At 44.4% G+C, this 19,006-nt stretch overlaps 1 protein-coding gene across 8 annotated transcripts in view; it reads right to left on the bottom strand.

Annotated features, from left to right (window-relative positions):
- Nucleotides 1-207: 207 nt before the first annotated feature.
- Nucleotides 208-19,006, bottom strand: part of CYP20A1 (cytochrome P450 family 20 subfamily A member 1) — a 41,575-nt gene continuing 22,776 nt past the window's right edge. For 2 of the 8 annotated variants that reach the window (XR_012674137.1, XR_012674139.1), the window contains exons 5-12: nt 18,886-19,001; nt 18,418-18,472; nt 16,918-17,038; nt 15,914-16,025; nt 15,203-15,267; nt 13,213-13,302; nt 6,038-13,043; nt 211-1,325 (exon numbers count right to left, since the gene is read on the bottom strand). Coding sequence is in view for 1 of the 8 variants with exons in the window: in XM_075153423.1 (XP_075009524.1) it covers nt 12,893-13,043; nt 13,213-13,302; nt 15,203-15,267; nt 15,914-16,025; nt 16,918-17,038; nt 18,418-18,472; nt 18,886-19,001 (710 nt within the window). In the remaining 7 variants the exon portion in view is untranslated. Of the gene's footprint in view, nt 1,326-4,671; nt 13,044-13,212; nt 13,303-15,202; nt 15,268-15,913; nt 16,026-16,917; nt 17,039-18,417; nt 18,473-18,885; nt 19,002-19,006 lie in introns of those variants that run through there. The other 6 variants (XR_012674138.1, XR_012674136.1, XR_012674135.1 and 3 more) reach the window with 5 other exon arrangements.

The raw sequence follows: 19,006 nt of genomic DNA, 5'->3' as shown, positions 1-19,006 counted from the left end.
GCTATAATCCTCTGTACACATACCAAAAGTAATTAGAAATAGTGTTTAAATAAGACCAACTGAATGCAACTACCACTTCCCCAAATTTACATAAATGACTTCCCACCTGTCAAGTGATGTGATAAACTAATTTTAAGTTTTTATACTCCCTCAGCCCTAATTACAATATTACACACTTTAACTTTTCCAACTTTTTTTTAATCCTTTTGTGCAAGATTTTCCCCTAGATCAGTATCTTCAAGACTGGGAAGCAAACATATTTATTTTCTACCTAAACATGCTGTTCAAACAGTCACCACAAAATAGAAAGGCAAGCATCTAGCTGGAGACTCCTAATTGGAGGTCGAGATCCAAAAGCACAGGAAGAACCACGATTCTTCCCAAGTTCTCTCGCATGCGTTAGGTTTTTACCTCTGCCAATCACCCAAGGGAGTCCCCTGCTCACAAAAACTTGCACAGACAAGCAGATCCTTTGGTCATGTGCAATCTTGCAGCTGGGCACTTCGTGTGCATGTCCCACGTACCACAGTTTGAATTACCAATTCTTAATTAGAGAAAAGTAATAATGGGGTAGCTCAAAGGCCACCTATTTTTGGCACCACAGTAAGAAATCACAATCAAAAGCCTCTTCCATTTTCTTTGCTATATGGAAGACTGAACAGCACAGTCACCACATCAGGGTATGTGTGTAAACGTCCCATTTAGACAGATGACCAGGTCAGATCTCTGACAGATCCTGCTGCAGGTTTTCAGTTCACTTGTGTAAATAACTCTGCCCTAGTTTTATGAGGCTCCCATTTCTGAGCATTTTTCCCTCAAATTTTTTTTCACATTTTGTAAACGGTAGAAACAAAAGCTGAAAATCCCAGTGCTTGCTGCATCACATGGAGCTGAGCAGATTTGCAGCTGGATAAAGGACAAAGGACTGACACCAAACATACAGTCATGTGTACTGACCATATACATGGGCCCATGCCCTTTAGCCGGCAGGTAACACTTACTGGAGGGATGGGGAGGGAGGGAAAATTGGAGGATTGAAGAAGATAGTCTGTAACTGAAGTATGTACCTTCACTCCCTCAACAAAGAGAAAGTCATGCCATCCTGCTCACTTCATATAGCATCTGGATCTGCCTCTGGCTGGATGGCAGGTCTGTGCCAGGCTCATAATCCAAAGTACCTGAAGAGAATAGCAGCTTATTTAACTCCCACGGCTATTCCAGAATGCCAGGGGTGGCCTCCCGGCACAAAATGCAGCTCACACACGTCCAATGTCGCACAAATGGTGTCAGGATCCTAAGGCGTCTTAAACAGTCAACCTCCAGTCCTCAGTGTAAAACAGAATGAAAAACCCACACACTCTGCAGCTGCACATTCTCCTCCTGCTTCCTCGGGCATTCAGCAATTTGCTGGGCAATCAAGATTGTAACCACAGATAACCTCTCTGCTTATGAGAAACTGCATCTCGGTAAAGCGCTTGCTGCACAAAAGGTAGGAGAAGTGACCCAGGGGGGTAGTTTACATCTCATGGAAGTGTTTGCCCTAACGTTGCTATTTCAGAACCACCTCGGACAGAGACCGTGCATGATTGGCACCTGATACCTGACACCTCCAGAGAGGGACAGGACATGTTGCAGAGATTCAGACTGTCTGTTCTAGGACATGTCTCATTCTAAATATCAAGCTTTTTTTCTAGGAATTCAAGTTTTCTCTTGAACTTTATTTCAACACAGCACTATGTGAGAAAGACAGAGCCAGTACAAGGGGAGAAACTCTCCAAGGGAGGAAGAGGTCAAGCCAAATAGGAAAAATAATGATCTCTTTCTAACATTTCAGACTTTAAAAGAAAACAGGCAACAAATGGTCTCAAAGAGAAGCCAGCACAAAGCATAGTTGCTCATCAGTTTCCCTCCAAGGGTTCAAATGGCAAAGCACTCAGGGAGGGGGGAAGGAAAGAACTGCTCTAATTTGTTTTTCTTTCCTGCCAGTATTCCTTCTCAAAGATGCCAACCCAGACCAACTGCCAGTCCTTTCCCACCCTGTCCTGACCCTTGTGGCATCCCCCAGGTAAGGGCTGATATGGCTGCTGGGAGACAGACCCTAAAGGGTAGATAGTGGAGTTAATGCTCCACTACAGCACATGGGAAAATTCATCCTTTCTCAACTATTGATTCCGGCTCACTACAGACAGTAACAGAGTTACAGACTGTTACAGACAGTAACAGAGCAGATGTTACTGGCCTACTTATGCTTTTTTCACATTTGCAAGTTTGCTCTGCAGCTACAACAGTTAGAACCATTCTCTGAGGTCTTCGTTTCTTCCTGTATGTAATAAAAGTTCAGATTTTTAGGTACTCACATAACTCCAGGAACTTGCCCCTGGAGCTTTTTTAATCCTGTCCTGTTTGTAATCATGCTTTTACCACATAAACCACTTTAAAAAAATTTTTATGGTCTTGCATATTCTTAGGAGCCACGAAACAAATGTGTGTTGTTCCTGGAATTAGCATAACTCCCTTGCATGGGAAGGATAATAAATCACATCTGTGAAGTCATCTTTCCTCCTTCCATCACACATCTGGTCAAGTAATCCCCTTTCACGAGGCTGTGAAGGCCTCTCCTCTTTGCACAGCTTTTGTTCACTATCACAGTTTGCATCTCTCTCCTCCTAACTGCTCTGTCCTTCTGCTTGGCTAACACATGGGAGCATTTCAGCCCTTTCTCTCACCCACAGCTATTTTTGACAGTATAGTAACAGCACAAATCTCAACGATGCAGTACTGCCTAACAGGAGATGGAGACTGATGGCTCCCCATCAGTTGCAGCAGCTTCACCCACCTCAGCCTGAATCTGGTTTGACAGAATATTTACGTGCAGAAGGCAGCCAGGCCTCCCCGCACTGTCTCCTCTGAGAGGGAGCTTAAAGGACTCATTTTTCAAAGGCAAAGACATCTCTGAATTGCATGAGTGAGCTTTTAGCAGGAAAAAGTTAGAGCCTAAGCTGTACCCATCCTGCTACAAATTAGTTGAAGTCACAACCTCTGCACCCTGGCATATAAGACAGGACCCAAATGACCGACTATCATGTGTCAGCACACAAGGTTTGATCTGTCTCATACAGGTATAAGGATATATTTTTTTCCCATCTTTGTCTCTTTAGGACTGGGTTTTCCAGGGAACACAATGGAGCAAGGTGTTCACACCCCTGAATTCAAGTGGGGCAGGGTATTTAACCTATTTTGCAGATGCCAACCTTAGCTAACAAGCTTCTGGTGGGTTGGGGCTGAGCTGGGTGTGCAACTGGGGTGTACGGCAGCTTGGTTTCAAAGAGCCCCTGTCAGACCACTGCTTCCCCAGCTAGGGAATGGGATTGCTGCAGGAGGCATCCCTAGCGTGGGGCCAGAGGTGAATGGCTGGAAGGCCACAGGTTGGTCACCCTTCACCTAATAGAGAGTGGGGTTGAGCCATCACTGAAGGATCAATAAAGCTGAGCTCTGCTGTTCAAAGTAATCATACAAGTCTGTGCAGATCCCTGGCCTCACACAGGGATTTATTTGAATCAGGAACACCAAGGCAATTTATCCTCTCTAAACAGCCTCATTCCCTGCTCTCTGTGCTCACTACCCATGGGGCCCAGCTACGCATTAGTTCCCCTCCTTCCCTCTCTGTGCTTTTCTGCAGCATGTATTCGCTAAATATAATCTGACAGCTTACTTTCTCAGGTCCACAGCCTCAACACCCATGCGTTACTTTTGTGTGCCAGAAGCTCTCTTTTACAAGTCAAGCCATAGTCTCCCTCACAGCTCATCTTGCATGAGGAATGAGCACATCCTTGTGTCCTCTTCCTTTTCACACCCATCGCTGTTGTTGGAAGGAGCTCGCACAGCCGTTTGCAGTAGCACATCCCTCAAAAATCTAGCAGCCTCAGAGCCACGCAACCAAGAGTTAACTGTTCTGGTTGTTTTGCAAATGCCAGCTAGCCCTCAGCTCTAATAGTTTGTCCACTTCCACTAGTTCCAGTTTTGGCTTAATTCTAAGTCTCTTTGAAGCCATCATACATGTGTAATTTCATTGCGTAAAGGGGCTCTCACATTGAAGTGGTATCGTACTACTCTTCAGTAACTTTCTGCCTCGCCAAGTTCAAAAAGTGCCGTATTCCTCCAAAGAGCACTCACTGAAATGTCATTGAAATCTGCCTTCTAGTTCTATTACCTGACCTATTGCACACCAAATCTCAAGGGCCTATTATTTATTCCAGAAAAACCTGGTCCTTGTCAGTATATGTGACACCTCCAACCAAAGGGCTCATTTAGCCACTTCCTAGCTGTACTCCTTGATTCAGGAATCCAGAGTTCATTAGAGTACTGAGTGTTGTTTAAGTATATACATCGCTAGGATAAAGAGATTATTTCAGGGCACAGACTGGCTATCATCTCTAATATGCAGGAGGAGGAGCAGAGGAGCAAACATATACAGCTGGTGTACTTTTGTTCCTCTACTGCCAATCTGATTTTTCAAGCTGTTTTTATACAAAGGAAAAAGCAGAATGGAGAAATCCTTATCTTAAAAAAATGGGTGGAAGCTCAGTGAATTCAGCAGCTCTTAGGATAAAATACCCGCAGTAGCCTTCCCCCTCCCCTGCGTCCTCAGGAACCAGCAGTATTTCTCACAGCTTTCCATTAACTACTTTTATTATCTGAACGTCTGCCCACATGAGTAATTGAGTGAGTCACATCAGCAAAAGACTTGGTGGAGTTTTATGAGGAGGCTGCACTGTAAAATTTTTTTAAATCACAGTTTAATTTACAGAATGAGGATTTTTAGCTGTGGTGACAATTTCAAGACCAGTGCTGCAGTAGTGGGAGAAAGAAACACAGAGGTGATAAGGATTTCCCGTTCTTGAGGGTAATTGAGAAAATGTGATTGCTCAGCTCAGTTTACCACACTGGAACAGTACAGCTATAAAATAGATGAAGGCTAATGCAGGATGTATGTTTGCAGTATTCTTACCTTTACTATGTAAAAGTCACCATCAAGCTTCCTCAAGCACAAAAGAGGTTCACTAAGAACCATGGTGTGTATATAGCAACAGGCCCTACATAGTTATCACTGCTGGGATATGAAACCGGAGGCCTGATCCAGCAAACCCTCTGTATCATTTCCTTTTTCTTTGCATTATGGCAATACTAGACTTACGAAGACATCCAGGCATTTAAATAGTCAAGTAGATGCTTAATGCGATATTCAAAATCCAAACACCTAAACAGCTTCAAAAATTTGGTTTCTAGTGACTGAAAGCCACAACTAAGATTTAAGTGCAACTGTGCTAGGCCAATACATGAAAGTTGGTGGTATTCAATGCAATCACACAGCATAAATAATAGTCACAGTCATACAAAGGTTTGCAGGCCCAGGCCCACGCTTGAGGTTAATTTAGAGCAGTCTGTTAGCAAGCAATCAATTTGCTCCTTCCTTTTACAAGAACAATACCATCAAATCAAGGCGCAGGCTTGCCAAATTTATTACGAATTCTGCACAGCGGAAGGACTAAGTGCTTCACACACCCTCTCTGTTCCCAAATATCTTGCTCACCAATGAATGTGGGGCAGCTACAACCATTGGTCCAGATGGTTTTCCATCCTATGCGATGGTGTATTCTTGCAGGCATCCCTGTCAGCTCCCATTAACTCACACAGCTCACTCCTCTCCTCCCAAGGCCCTTTTCCCCCATTCAGACTCCTGGAAGAGCTTGCAAAAGCAGGACAGCCACCTCACAGAGCCAGGGCATGTTCAGAAACTAATCTGCCACACAGTGGGCAACCTCCTTTCTCCCCAAGCAGGATAGTGGCAGGTGGTAGCCATGTGGCCAGAAGGCAGGGCTTTTGGGGCTGGAAACTGTATTTGTGGAAGCCTAGAGCTGTGTGAGAACGCTCATATTGCAACAGGGCAGCAGTTCTTCTGCTCCCGCATACAGCAGCAATCCACTTACTGCTGTCTAACGCCCATGGTGCCCCGAACCCCGTCATTGTACCAGGTGACTTACAAGCACCCAAGGATGGAGTGAGAGTCAGCTTGTGACATACTGGATACTGAAGGCTGCTGAGCAGGGACTGAAGTTGCTGCATATCTGTTATTTAGGTATCGCAGAGTTCCTGCATCTCCCGGGGTTCAGCTGTAAGGCAAATGCATGGAGCTAAAGCACCAGTGTGCAGTACAAAATACCAGTGGTCTTAAGGGAAGGGATGGAATAAACATGATGTATATAATCAATAACTCACAGCTAACAAGCCCTGCATGAGCAAGTCGGTTGCTTTTCAGTCCAAGAAACTGCAAAGCCAGAGTATACATTTTTATGTTAGTGCTGATGTCAGGACATGAATATTATTCCCAGAATTAAAAATAATGTATCTGACAACAGTGAATTCCAACAGAGGATCCAACAGTGACATGAAAAGTGCAGCTTTTTTCCATGCTGGCGGTAGGCTTTATCAATGAAGATGTAGGGACATTTATAAGGATAATAAAGCTCTAGATCTGAGCCTTGCTTATTCTGTATCAGGGTCTTGGCCCATACAAAACAATGCTACCAAGTGCCAAAGTTCCACACTTTGACAATATGAACTTTGCTTTTTCAGACACCCTTATTTGCTTCCCCTCCCTCACCCCAGAAGATAAATGGCCAAATATGACTTACTGTTTTTCTCTTACTGTTCCAATAGATTTTTGTTCCTTTCCTGGATTCATGGCCTAGGGAAATTTGGTCAGGGCAAGAGCCTTAATGGGTGAATAGCACCTTCTCTTTTATCTATGACTATCCATTCCCTCCCAGCCTCCCCTCCCCAAGGCTTCTGAACACAAAGTACGTGTAGGAATCATTCAGTCTATTGCTGAAACACAGCCCCTGACCCAGCAGATACACAGCACTGCTGGAGCATCTCATTCCATCAGTTAAATTAAAGAACTGCATCCAGCTGATGGCTGGGCCCAGCAAGCTCTCTTTTAGAGAGGATACCCAGGGCCTTCTGCCATAAAGCTCTGAAGGGGAAGATGATCGCTTTACCCTTGCTGCAGTGTCTGAGTCATTACTGAGTTGGAAACGACTGTTAAAAAAAAAAAAAAAAGCCTTTTTTTTGTGAGACTAGAAAGTTGGCAGCCAAGCACGCACAGCATTGGATGTCTCACTGCCAGGCTTGTGACAGAGCTGACCTGCCTGGATGCCAGCAGGGAGGTGGGAGCAGAGCGTGCCAGTGCCCGTGAGTTGCTCAGCACTGCGGAGACTGGAGCAGAGAAGCTTCAGAGAGGTTCAGAGGTGGCCCCAGCACTGATACCTCATATAAAAAGCAAACATTTCCTGCCTAATAGTGTCACTGGAGCATCACTTGCCCACCTGCAGCAATGTTTCACTGTCATCGAGGTAACCGAGACACTCACCAGGGACACATTTTACCTGGTTCCTCTGCCCTTTCTGCACCCTCTCCTCTCTGGCCAAGGCAAAAGGCCTCAGCTACCTTATCACCACCGCTATCACTTATCTGTATGTCAATTATAATTAACATTTTGCTCCAAGTTACACTGGAATCCTGCAAGATTTGTCCTTGTGACTTTTTACTGGCCTAGCACTGATCTATTTATTTAAACTACTTTTCCCATTAAAGAGATGATCAAGTGCTTGCGCCAGAGATGTTGGTGCAGATACAGAACTATGACTGATGCTTTTTGCCTCCTGGAAGCAAGGCTTTTCTTTACAGGAACATTAACATCAGAGCAATTGCACGTACTTCATTTATCTTGGGTTCAAGCTCCTCTGTAAAAGAAATAGCAATGACCTGAAAAGTAGGGGAAAAAATTCTTTCCACTCCAGCCCTCCCCCAAATCTTTTTGTGGGAAACAAAACTGTGTTTTGAATGCTAAAATTCACACAGATTTAAAAATACTTATCTTCAAGGAATGTTGCCATAGAAACCCTTATCTTCTCTCCTTCCCCACCCTCCATATGTGAGGAACATTTTCTTCGTCTTTTTTTTTCCTGCATGTGGTAGTTCCTCTTCCCCGTCTGCTACTGCCAAAAACCTGGCATTGAATCCTAAGATATGTCAAACAGGCCTTTTGTTTAGTTGAGAAGTGATTGCTAAAAAACAGTCCTGAGCTCAACTAGAGAGAGATGCCAAGATGGGTACATATTCTCAGGCTCCAGAGAAAGATGCCTGGAGTATTTTCCAGCAATTCCTGCTTCAGACAAGTGGAAAGAAGCAGCAAGAGCTGCCATGGTAATTACAACAGTTCCACTTCCTGGTGGCATAACCCACAAGTGATGAAGATTTTCCTTCTCATTAAAAGCCTTTTTTCCCCTTCCGTGTCACTCTTGATAAAAGGGGTTGGGAAGTGGGTGAAGTCCTGTGTGCTCAATGTGCTTTCATGAAGGTACTGGAATACCCCATTCCTTTTACCCCAAAGCTACAAGAGGATCCGAGCACAGAAAGGAAGCCAATAAACTGTAGACTCGACTCTGCTGATGAGGATATATCTATATCCAAGGGCCAGTGTCAGGGAGCCCCTTCTATAACATTAACAGAAACCTTGGAAAGGTCATACATGGCCCTATTGAGAGGTAAGACTCTACAGGTATCTCCTGCTGTCAGTGAGAACGTGTGCACAGTACCCAAAACAGAAAGAGTGAGAAGGCAATGCTACTTACCTGTGAGTTAAATAGTACCAAAATGTTTACGAACAAACTATGCAGGTGAGATAGATAGAATCCAGTTTGGAGTGCCAGCAGCCCCAGGTTCATATAACTGCACAGCTAATGGGGGAGCTGGCACGAGAGCTGCCCAAGGTATTTTAAATCAGCAAACGTCCACTCTGCCCAACAACCAACGTTTACTTTTGCAGCAAGTAGGACAGAAGTTGCCAAGACCATCCTTTCCATTTAATGATGTAAAATAAAACATACAGCCTCAACTGTGTGCTGCATGCCACAGCCATTACCAGCAAGTCCTTAAACTGCTGGGAACAGAAGGATATTACTACTTTGCAATAATGGCTCTATGTGCAGCCCAGGTTAATTAAAATCTAGAGGTAATACCATTCATGGATATTTTGGAGGTAGTGGGAGGCTAGGTCAATAAGCTGTCTGCTCTGCTCAAAGTTATGTTAACAATTGTCTCACCAGTTGCCACCAGTACGAGGGGCAAAAGTATAAGGCTTTGTCAGCCAGAAACAGCCATGACAATCAATTAGCGATGGCCTGACCGCTCCTGGCACCTGTGCTGGCTGCCTGCTTCTGAGAGCAGCAGGTTGCATAGGCACAGAGACATATTTAGCCTTTTACCTTCCATGAGTTTGTGGCCCTCTGTAGAAGCTTGTTCTACAGTAAGAGTGCAAGGAATGAAATGACAGCTTTTCTGTATGCTTTTCAAAACCATCCTGTGGAATTTGTGAAGCAGCTTTCTGGTGTACAGCAGGAATATGAAGCATAAAAAGCAATAATTCCCTATATTATAGAAGCAACCTCCCCCTCTTGGCTCTGTTCCTAGACTAAGGCATTTTTTTCCACAGGTTGCAATGTTTGCCTGCATCCCCATGTTACAGCCAGAAGGGATCTCTGGGCCTTAGATGCGTCCTTAGTCTGTGGGTCTGAGCAGGACTGACGAAACTCTATTCTCTATTGACCAGACTCCTGAGAGTGGCAATCTGCTACAGTGCAGGCGCTGACTCAGGCTTTTCCTCAGCCTGGCATCTAACAATGCTTCAGCTTTGGCTGCAGTCTTGTGACATGTCTAGCATAGACACCCTGTGCCCAGTCATCTTTTTTTTTTTCACGGTATTTGTAGAAACGTAACAGTATTGAGATTTCAAACCCCGACCCCTGTCAAACGCAGCTGATTCGGCCCACAGGCTCAGAAGTTACTTCTTGTGAGAAAAGAAAGGGGAAAATGGCCAAACATAAGTAGAGAGGAGGGCGCGCTCTACGAACTCAAGTCTTCCTTAGGAAACCAGGCCAAACAAGAACCAGCTGACAGGGCATGCCGGACAAGGGGTGAGGGGAGAAATGGATCAAAACTGACATTTCAAGCTCCCAATCAAAATAGATTACAACTTCATGAGAAAGCTCTGATCCATGAACATTCCCATACAAAAAAGGGGGTTTGCTGCACAAGAAAAGGATCTACAGCTGGGCTGATGAGCGTTGCACTAAATCTTGATAGTTAGGCTGTCTGAAATGGCCAACACACATAGAGTGAGAATGGAAACTTACAGACTTCAGCAAACAAGGTGGCTGTGACCTCAGTGTCACTGAGCAGTGCATAATGAATGCTTGAGAGTGCCTTACCCCCTCCTTTCCCTCCACGCTTAACACATTTCCTTAACTGATGAGTCAGGGTGGTTTTTTGACAGGAGTTTTAAGCAAACACAAACGTATCATTGGCCTTCTCCAGCACTTTGGGCCACATTCTTCTCTTGTATCAGTCATGGACTCCTGTAGCATGCTCGGTTACTGGCCCGGACTAAGAGAACAGTCTTACAGGATGCAATACCTGTGCAGGCTGACAGAAAATTCGTAACAAATTATATGGAATTACTCACATTTTTGATTCCTGTAACTGGGGAAGGGCTGTTGCAAGGCAGTTGGCCCGCACAGTTCCAGCAAGGCAGAGAAATGCTGTAACAGAAGTCTGGACAATTACACTTGGGAAGCTTTTCTAGCGTCTGAAAGCTTCACTCCTACGACAGGGCTACAAGAAAGCAGATCTTTGCCACTCAATTATATGACAGTCAGTTATTCCTTGGCTGGTTCCTAGCAGGGACAGTGCTATCCTACCATTTTGTCCCAAAAAGGCAATAACTTAGCCTCCATTTTGCCTCCTCTGCACACCAGGAATGCTTTAAAATAAAATCCTCTACCACACTGATTTCTCCAGAAGGTTTAGGAAACATCTGCAACCTTCAAGAAAAACAGGCCTTTTTGCATAAGCAGTGAAGCAAAGCCTAACATGAATTGCCATCTGGGGACATGACCAACCTTCAGTTAAATGGAGGTCAGATTAGCAAGAGCTTTCTTGCAGTTCATTATAAAAATCAATGCACGAGAGGCAGCAAGCTGAACTGCACAACCCTCCTTTTTCTGCCCAGCAGACAAAAACCAGTAAAACAGCATCCCTGTCTCACCTCTCCCCCAACACAAACTGCGCTGGGGGGGATGTGAGTCTCTACAGCTCCACCAAAAGCAGAGCTGACACATTAAACCCAAGAGCAGAATTTTCTTTGTCTGGTGCCCACAGAGGCTGGCATCAGATGTTAACCCCGTAAGAGTTGACAGGACTGCATTCAGGCTGGCACTCAGCAGCAAATACAAAAGCCAAAACATTTTTATAAGAGCAGCAGATTTGCTGACCTGGAAGGTACCAGTGAAAGGAACAATGTCTGTAGAATTGGGAATTGCAGCTACCAGGTATGTGTCCCTATGTAAAGTGTGCCCTGTCTGCAGAGGCAGTAGGAAGTAGCTCCAACGGGAGCCACGCACTCCTGGCCTGCTCCCTCGTGCATTGGTAGCTGTGTACAAAAGCAGCTCGGGCACACACAGCTGCAGGCTGAGCAACACCTCACCTACCACTGCACAGCTTTTGGGTGGGAAGAGGGCTAGGAACTGGAGCTAACAGAGAAGTCAGGTTTATGGGGAAAAGACTTATAAAGATCAGGTCAAGGGTGAGCCTATGTAAGAGAGAAAAAAAAAAAAAGGGAGAAACACAACCTGAAAAGGAATTCAGGTGGCAATTACTCCAAGGAGATGACGGGGTAAGAGGTTCCTGCCTCTCAAGCCGTTCAGAGGAACTCTGAAAAATCTTTCAGGAGCTGGCTTATGATGGCCAAAAACGAAAGAAAGAAGCAAGGAAAAGCATGTGAACATGTGGCATGCGATGCTGCTTTGGCTGGCACCCATTTTGGAGGAGGAAAAGGATTCTTTGAAAGGCTTTTAAGTTATTAAGTACAACATTAATCCGGAGTCCTATAAAATCAGCACTCTCCCTTTCCAGTATTTACATGACCAGTCTCATGCTGACCCAGTGCTGAATGAATTGCAAGCATCTGTCAATTTCTGACGCTGATGAGGTTAGACACTGCCCTCAGAACTGTCAGGATAGAGAATCCCTTTCTCAGGGCTTTGTTCTGTGGTTTTATTTCATTTCATTATATTATTACTGATGCTTCCAAAACCAATTTTATTCCTCTTGGTTTACTAGCATTTCTCAGTCATCCTTTCTCTTGCAACCCCACAGCATGGCAAGATTACACAGCAAGAGAACCCGTGGTGCAATTCCCACCCCACTTTATTTCTCTCTTTCTCTCTCTCTCACACACACTCACACATACTTCTCACAGGATATATCTGCTCTTCTTGACAGTTATAGCTATAGCTCAAGGGAAGGAAAGACACTTTGAATAAAAATACCTATATATAGAGAAAGGTTTTGTCCTTGTGCCTCCAAGGTCTTATCTAGCTAGGATCCATGAAGAAGCATTCCACTGGATAAGAGAGGCACTTTTATCCAGCTCTGGCTGCTATTGGAAAGGGGCTGGATTAACTAGAGGTCTGGTCTTTGACTAGCTGGCACCCAACAGTTCATACATACATCACTGCAAGGTTTTGTTGCTTCTTTTGCAATGCTTTGGCCAGAGATCCAAAAGCAAATGTAAAAAAGGCATACAGATTAAATCTACTTTAATATGACTATTAGTTGAGTTAGAAAAAGTACCCAAGAGAGGTATGTGGTTAAGAACGTGTAAGGTAACAAAATCTGGATGTAAAATTCCTTGGCTGAGTCAGTGTGGCGCCAGCATGATTCCCCCTAAGACCCTTGCTCAGAACTTCACTGCTGGCACTTGTTTTGCTTGCTCTTAGCTTCTCTTAGACACCGTTATCCAGGCTTCCTCCTTTGGTGAGGTTACCAGCTCATATTTGGTCTCCATGACTTGTCCTTTCACTGGGTGGAGATACAGTTTCCTTACCAGGACACTCAGCAGAACTGTAGCCACCATATAGGCAAACCTGATGGAAGAGGCAGGAGAAAAGAATAAAAACCTTGCTATGATGTAAATCTGCCAAAGGACAACTGCCAGCTTGGACAGATTGTCTCAGCAGTAACAGAAAGAGTCTGAAAGCACTTCCTCTCCTGTCTGCCACAGAGACACACAAAGACCACCTTCCCTATGCTCACCTCAACTCCGGGCACTCCTGGCTTCCTGAAAAACCCAACAAGGAGAGGTTTTTCATGGCCAATTCCTCATTAAATCTCTCTGGGTCAAACCTGTGAAAGACAAAATACACTGAGGCTTTCTGTGCAGGCACAGGATCCCTTCCCCGGATACATGTACCCACAGACGAGTAAGAAACTGGCAACAAAATACAGAATCTCACTGATTTGCTCTCTCTAAATCATGCTGGGTAATCCCACACAGATATATGAAGGCAATTGTGCATCCACTCCATCTACGTTCCCAGCTGGTCAGCTGTGTCCCAGCTTGGTCAAAACGCTGATAAACTGAGTTAGTGTGACACAGGGATGGAACTAATATGCATTACCTCTCAGCAGTGGGTATTTAGCAGTGGGTACACAGCTGAGCTGATGCCGCTACCTCCCCTCTATTCCCCTCCAGGGCACACACAATCTGATTTGTCTCCCTCTCTCTCCCCCCACTGTGTCCTTTCCTCTCTCACTTCCAAAAATATTTCCCTTTCCTCCTAGCCCCTCACCCTTCTCTTCAAGCAGCTGGTGTGTGTATGTGTATGTGCTGGGGGAGGGAAGCTGGTGACTCATTCAAGTCAGAAAAGTGGTTTCCAGCATTAAGATGGTGGAGGTTGTGAGAAAACTATGATCCAGGGCTGGCATGAGTTAAAACAAGACTCCCATAATCAACTAACCACAGGGAGTCTAATAAAATATCATTCAATTTAAATACAAAAAAAAAAACCTAACAGGAAATTTGACGGATGGAAGGCAGTTCTCTTTCACTTTCTGCTAAATATTTCTGCTTATACTTCAAGCCTTTGGATCCCTGCCTAAACATCCAAACTCTGCTTCTACCAAGGTAAAAAGGCATGTGGGTGCTGACCCTCAGTAAAAGCAGCATCAAACTTACATTCCCCCTGAACTGAAGTGGCAAATTACAGATGTAATAGGAAAGAAAATGCAGCTGCCTAGCAAAAAAATAGGGAGGGCAAACAGCCATGCACAGTAGTTTTGTACAGTAGGTAGGTGAAAGGATCACAAAGAGCTGATCTCCTATCTCCGTCACAGAAATACACATCTATCTCAGGCTAAACCTCAACCTCCTTCTCCTTGGAATAAACACACTGTGTTCACGGCAGTCCTCACTGTGCCTCCCACGAGGCCACAGCAAACCCTTCCTAAACACAGCGTGTGTCCTACCCTAGTGGGCAATCCCTGCCAAGATCCTCATAGATTGGCGCATCAATGCCTGAGTCTTTTGTAAAAGCTACACTTGCAGGAGAGGGCAAGTGCTGTTCTAAAGGCTCTATTCTTTCTCCTAAATCTCAGCTGTCTGTTCTCTCTGTCTAGAATAACTGACCCACATTTTTTTCCCAGCCCAACTAAAGTAAGTCAGATACATGTTAATATTTGCCACCTGGAGGCCACAGGAAGCTACAGCAATTTTTTTCTTTAACCACTGAAATGCTGGCCTGGATCCAGTTTTGTTTTCACAGATAGAAGTAATGAGGTAGCATTTTCCTTCCCCCTGAAAAAACAAAACTTCAGACTAACATTTCCTCCCTTGTATCATTGTTTCATGATGACAAGCAGTGATTCCAAAGCCATTCAAATCACTGTTTCGCTCTCACAGAAAACCTTAAAAAGAATTTACCAGCATTTGCCAGGGAAGCTCTGTGTGTGTGTGTGTGTGTGCGCGTGTGTGTGCAAAAAAAAATTGTTATTAAACTCTAACACATACACACACGCAGACTGGAGCATGGGAGGAGAGGATCATGACTTGAATTGCCCCAAAATCCCACCCATGGAGACAAACAAACCAAGACCTTCATAAATTGATTTTCTTAAACGCTCCCTTTCATCTCCAAAATCTGCTTAAGGCAGGCCCTGCAGCCAAACAGACTCTGCTGTAAGATCTAAAGAATATTAATTAAAAAAGGAAAGAATTAGTTGCAATAAAAGTCTTGATTCCACCTACTTGTATGGTGATGGCCACGATGAACTATCCTGCAGCATCACACCAAGAGCATAAAGCACAAGTGTCTGCAAAGAAAATTAGGAGGTGTATGTCAGAGCAGAAAGAAATGCACAATTAAAGACAACTCTGGACAGCCCTGCTGGATGACGATTATTCTGTAGACTACTCATATTTATTAGGTGGATTAAAAAGATAATATGCTATATTCATCTACAGTTTTCCATAAGCCATGCCCAGATGTTAGGATTTTAACTTTTAAGGCCCATGCTGCAACTGTCGGTGGTTAGAGAAGGTCTGATCCCATTCCTCTACTCTTGCTGGCATGTATGTATGGACTACTTTATTCTCTGCAATGGAGAACACCACTCTGTGTTGGAAATATGGGTGATACGATCAGGCCTGAAGTCATGCTCTTCTATGCACAACTGAGCCCATAAGCCCCTTCAAAAGATGATTCATCCCTGGTGGACCCAGAACCGGAAGCAAATCTGCTCAGCAAGAAAAAATATGAATTCCCAGAGCTTCTCCCACAGAGGAACTGCAGGGCACACTTTGAGCTAAATTGTACTTTCAGATGACAGAGCAGCTGCTCAGGTTCAACAGTGTCAGAAGAAATGGTCTTCCTGCCTCACCCCTCCGTGGGAAGAAGAGGAAACAGCAAATTGCCCTCCAGGAAAGGAGAGTGGCCGAGTGCTCCCAGTACTGCCCTACCTCTTTGGGGATAGTGTGTTGGTCGACTCTGCCCTCCAGCTCCTGCAGCTGTGCAGCAACGGGAGTAAGCTTTGCTGTTCGCACTGTCTCACACAGGACTTGCCGACAGTATCTGCAACCAGTAAGACTTGGTTAATTTAACCCTCCCAGAGAGAAGCTTGTCCATGTCCTTGTGGCAGCAAGGAGAGCTGAGTCACCTGCTGCATTTGGGGTCACAGTCTGCTCTTGGAGCTGTCTCAAGCCACACTGAGGCACTTCTTTTTTTTCTGGCAAGGAGTCCCAGCATCTTTGCAAGAAGCATTAAATCTCATTATCAGCTTTTAGGGAAGGTTATCGAAATCTCTCTTCACCACACTTTTTTCAGATTTTAAACCAAACTAGCTCTGCTAAAAAGCATAAACACACCAGACCTTTTCCTGGACCTCTCACCCATACAAGAAGCAGCAAGAAACCCACATACTCAATACCCCCTTACTGAAACTCTAACACTAGTCCAAATACAAAATGCACCCAGTTGCACCAACAGATGCACAAAAAATAAAGGCAAACTGTTGACAAGTCATCATCCTAGTTCTGTGGCCCTTTGAAAAGATTATTCCATGCTTTCTCTCTAAATATATCTAACATGAATCCAACCATTAAAATGTCTGATTACCTTTACTTTCGGAAAACTAGGATAGAAACCGAACAAGATAGTAAGCAAAAAAATTTTGGCCTGGCAGTCAGGGCACTAATTCTGTGCTCTCCTCTGCCGATGAACCTAAAGGGTTTCCTATAAACACCCTGAAGAGAGCAGCTTGGTCCCCATGCCTGGAGCCCTACAGCAGATTCTCTCTGTGCTGCAAGTCATCCTGTGGTTTGATCGCTTCCAGAAAAAAGAAGGGAGTAGCTTTTGGATGCCTCCTCCTGGCCCAGTATAGGCTGGGCATCGGCTCCAGCACATGAATGCCCTGTCCCCACCACATGAGATAACCTTCCTCTGCAGTTCCTTCCATGGGACCCACCTGAGCTGCTCGATTTTCTCATGTGTAATTGGTCCCTTCCCCAGAACATGGTCCATCTCCTTGTAGAGATTCTGCTGAACATCTTCTGAGGTTGTCAGGAAATAGACTGCCCAGGTACACACTGGGGAAGAAATCAAGACAAGACTGGACCCAAAAAATTCAATCCTTTACAAACTGCATTCAGTTTTCTTACTTCATGTATTTGCAACATTACTTTTGGACCCAGAAAAGGGTGACCTCTGTTCACAGCAGGCTGTACTGGTTCTGTATTCAGTGGCAGGAGTAGAGGCTGAACTCCTGCGTAACAAGAGACCCTGAAAGCTAAAATTCTGTTTCCAGCTATGAGGAGCTTAGGGAGCTGTGCAGGAGACTGAACCATTCACCTCACAGCTCTGAGGAAGGTACCACACAGTGCAGCAAACCCTGAGGAACCAGGGTTATTAGACCAACCACGCAAATGAAAGGCTAGTTTGTCCAAAGCATCAGAAAATTCCCTTATTTAGGGCGCTTCCTCAGCACATCTCAGGTGAGTGCTCCAGACAGCCAACGTCTGGGGCTCCTGACAGGGAGCGACAAGAACAGTACAGCTCTCTGCAGCAGGTTGGCCAGCACTTGTCTCCCCTACATCTATTTTGTAAGGTACTCAAGAAATATCTTCAATTGCAGAGTGAAAAAGAAACCTTGCGTAAGAAATAAGTGTGTAGGATGCAGTTTACCTAAAGCTACAACGAAATGTTTCTACCACTCCAAACTGCCTATTCATGAGAACTATCCGGAATCCCTGAGGAGTCAAGCCCCTTAAAATTACAGTCTTCCTGGAGTACTTGGAGAGTATATTCTCTGGGGAGACTATTATCATAGTTGCCAAATTTACTTTCCACATTCTTTAACACCCAGCCGCACCTGGGAGGTTTTCTTTGGAATACCAGCACCACTGGCTGAGGTACAGGGCCTGATAATCATCCCCCTATCATAAGAGATTTTACACAGCTCCAGTGGTTTTGTTTTTTTTTTTTTCCCCATAACCTTTGCACAAATCCCAAAGTAGCTCCTTTGAAAGTCTTCCGTACATGGAACACACCTATCTTCCAGAAATTGAAAGCAGCCAGTCAGATTCCAGCACTCTGCTCTAACTTCCTTCCCATGTGCCAGAACCTTTTTTACAACATGATCTTTGTAGCTTACATCTTTTGGTGCTTTTTCATCAAATTTAGCATCAGTTGGCTGGGGTCAGAGTGCAAGCAAAAAGCAATGGGAAGAAATTGTAAGGTTCACCAAAAGACTGGGAAGGTGGTCAAACACAGCTTAGTTTCAACTCACTAGCTGTGAGGCTGTGCCGAGAGGCTGCTGTAAAATTAGCTTCTTCTATATATCTGTAGCTCAGGAGAAACAGAATGATGAATAGAGTTTTTTATTAGCCTAGAATAAGTCTCATGTTATCACACACAGTTTTAGACAGCTGAGTGTAAGGATGGAAAGTTACTTACAACCTTTACTTACAGTTAGCAGTGATTATGCATCCTGCCAAGGAGAAAATCATTGTATCTTCCAGAATCTAGGAAATAAAATCTACTTCAGAGAATGAAGTTCATAAGACTGTAAAGATAAAAAAGAAGTGGCACATTCTCCATTCAAGTGCATGAAATCGCTTTAGTGCAGGGAGCAGGAAATACATCTAGAAGACACAGACTGAACTCTCTACAGAACTTCCACTGGAATGGCACATGAGACATGCCTAATACTAACATACTTCTAGTTTATAAAAATAGCAACGAAACAGTGGCAAGGAAAGCCACCAAAGTCTAATGCGATTAAACACTGTAGGAATGGAAAAAGAACAAGAAACCTGCTTTAGTAAGGAATCTCACCTAAGATGCAAAAACTTAAATTAATCAAAGGCTGATTAATGTAATGAGCTTGTAATAGCAAAAGTCCATTACTGTGTAATGACATAACAGCTGCACAGACCTGCTGGTCACTCAGGCTCCCCTGCAGCAAGGTGTCTATAAAGATGTGCCTGTTGAATGATCTGCCTCGGCGCTCCTTTGTAACTTTCCTTAAGATGGATTCCATCTCCATCAGAGCTTTG

The sequence above is a fragment of the Calonectris borealis genome, chromosome 6, assembly GCF_964195595.1.
Source record: "Calonectris borealis chromosome 6, bCalBor7.hap1.2, whole genome shotgun sequence".
NCBI classification, from domain to species: Eukaryota; Metazoa; Chordata; class Aves; order Procellariiformes; family Procellariidae; genus Calonectris; species Calonectris borealis.
This window is presented reverse-complemented; position numbering and strand designations above follow the sequence as displayed.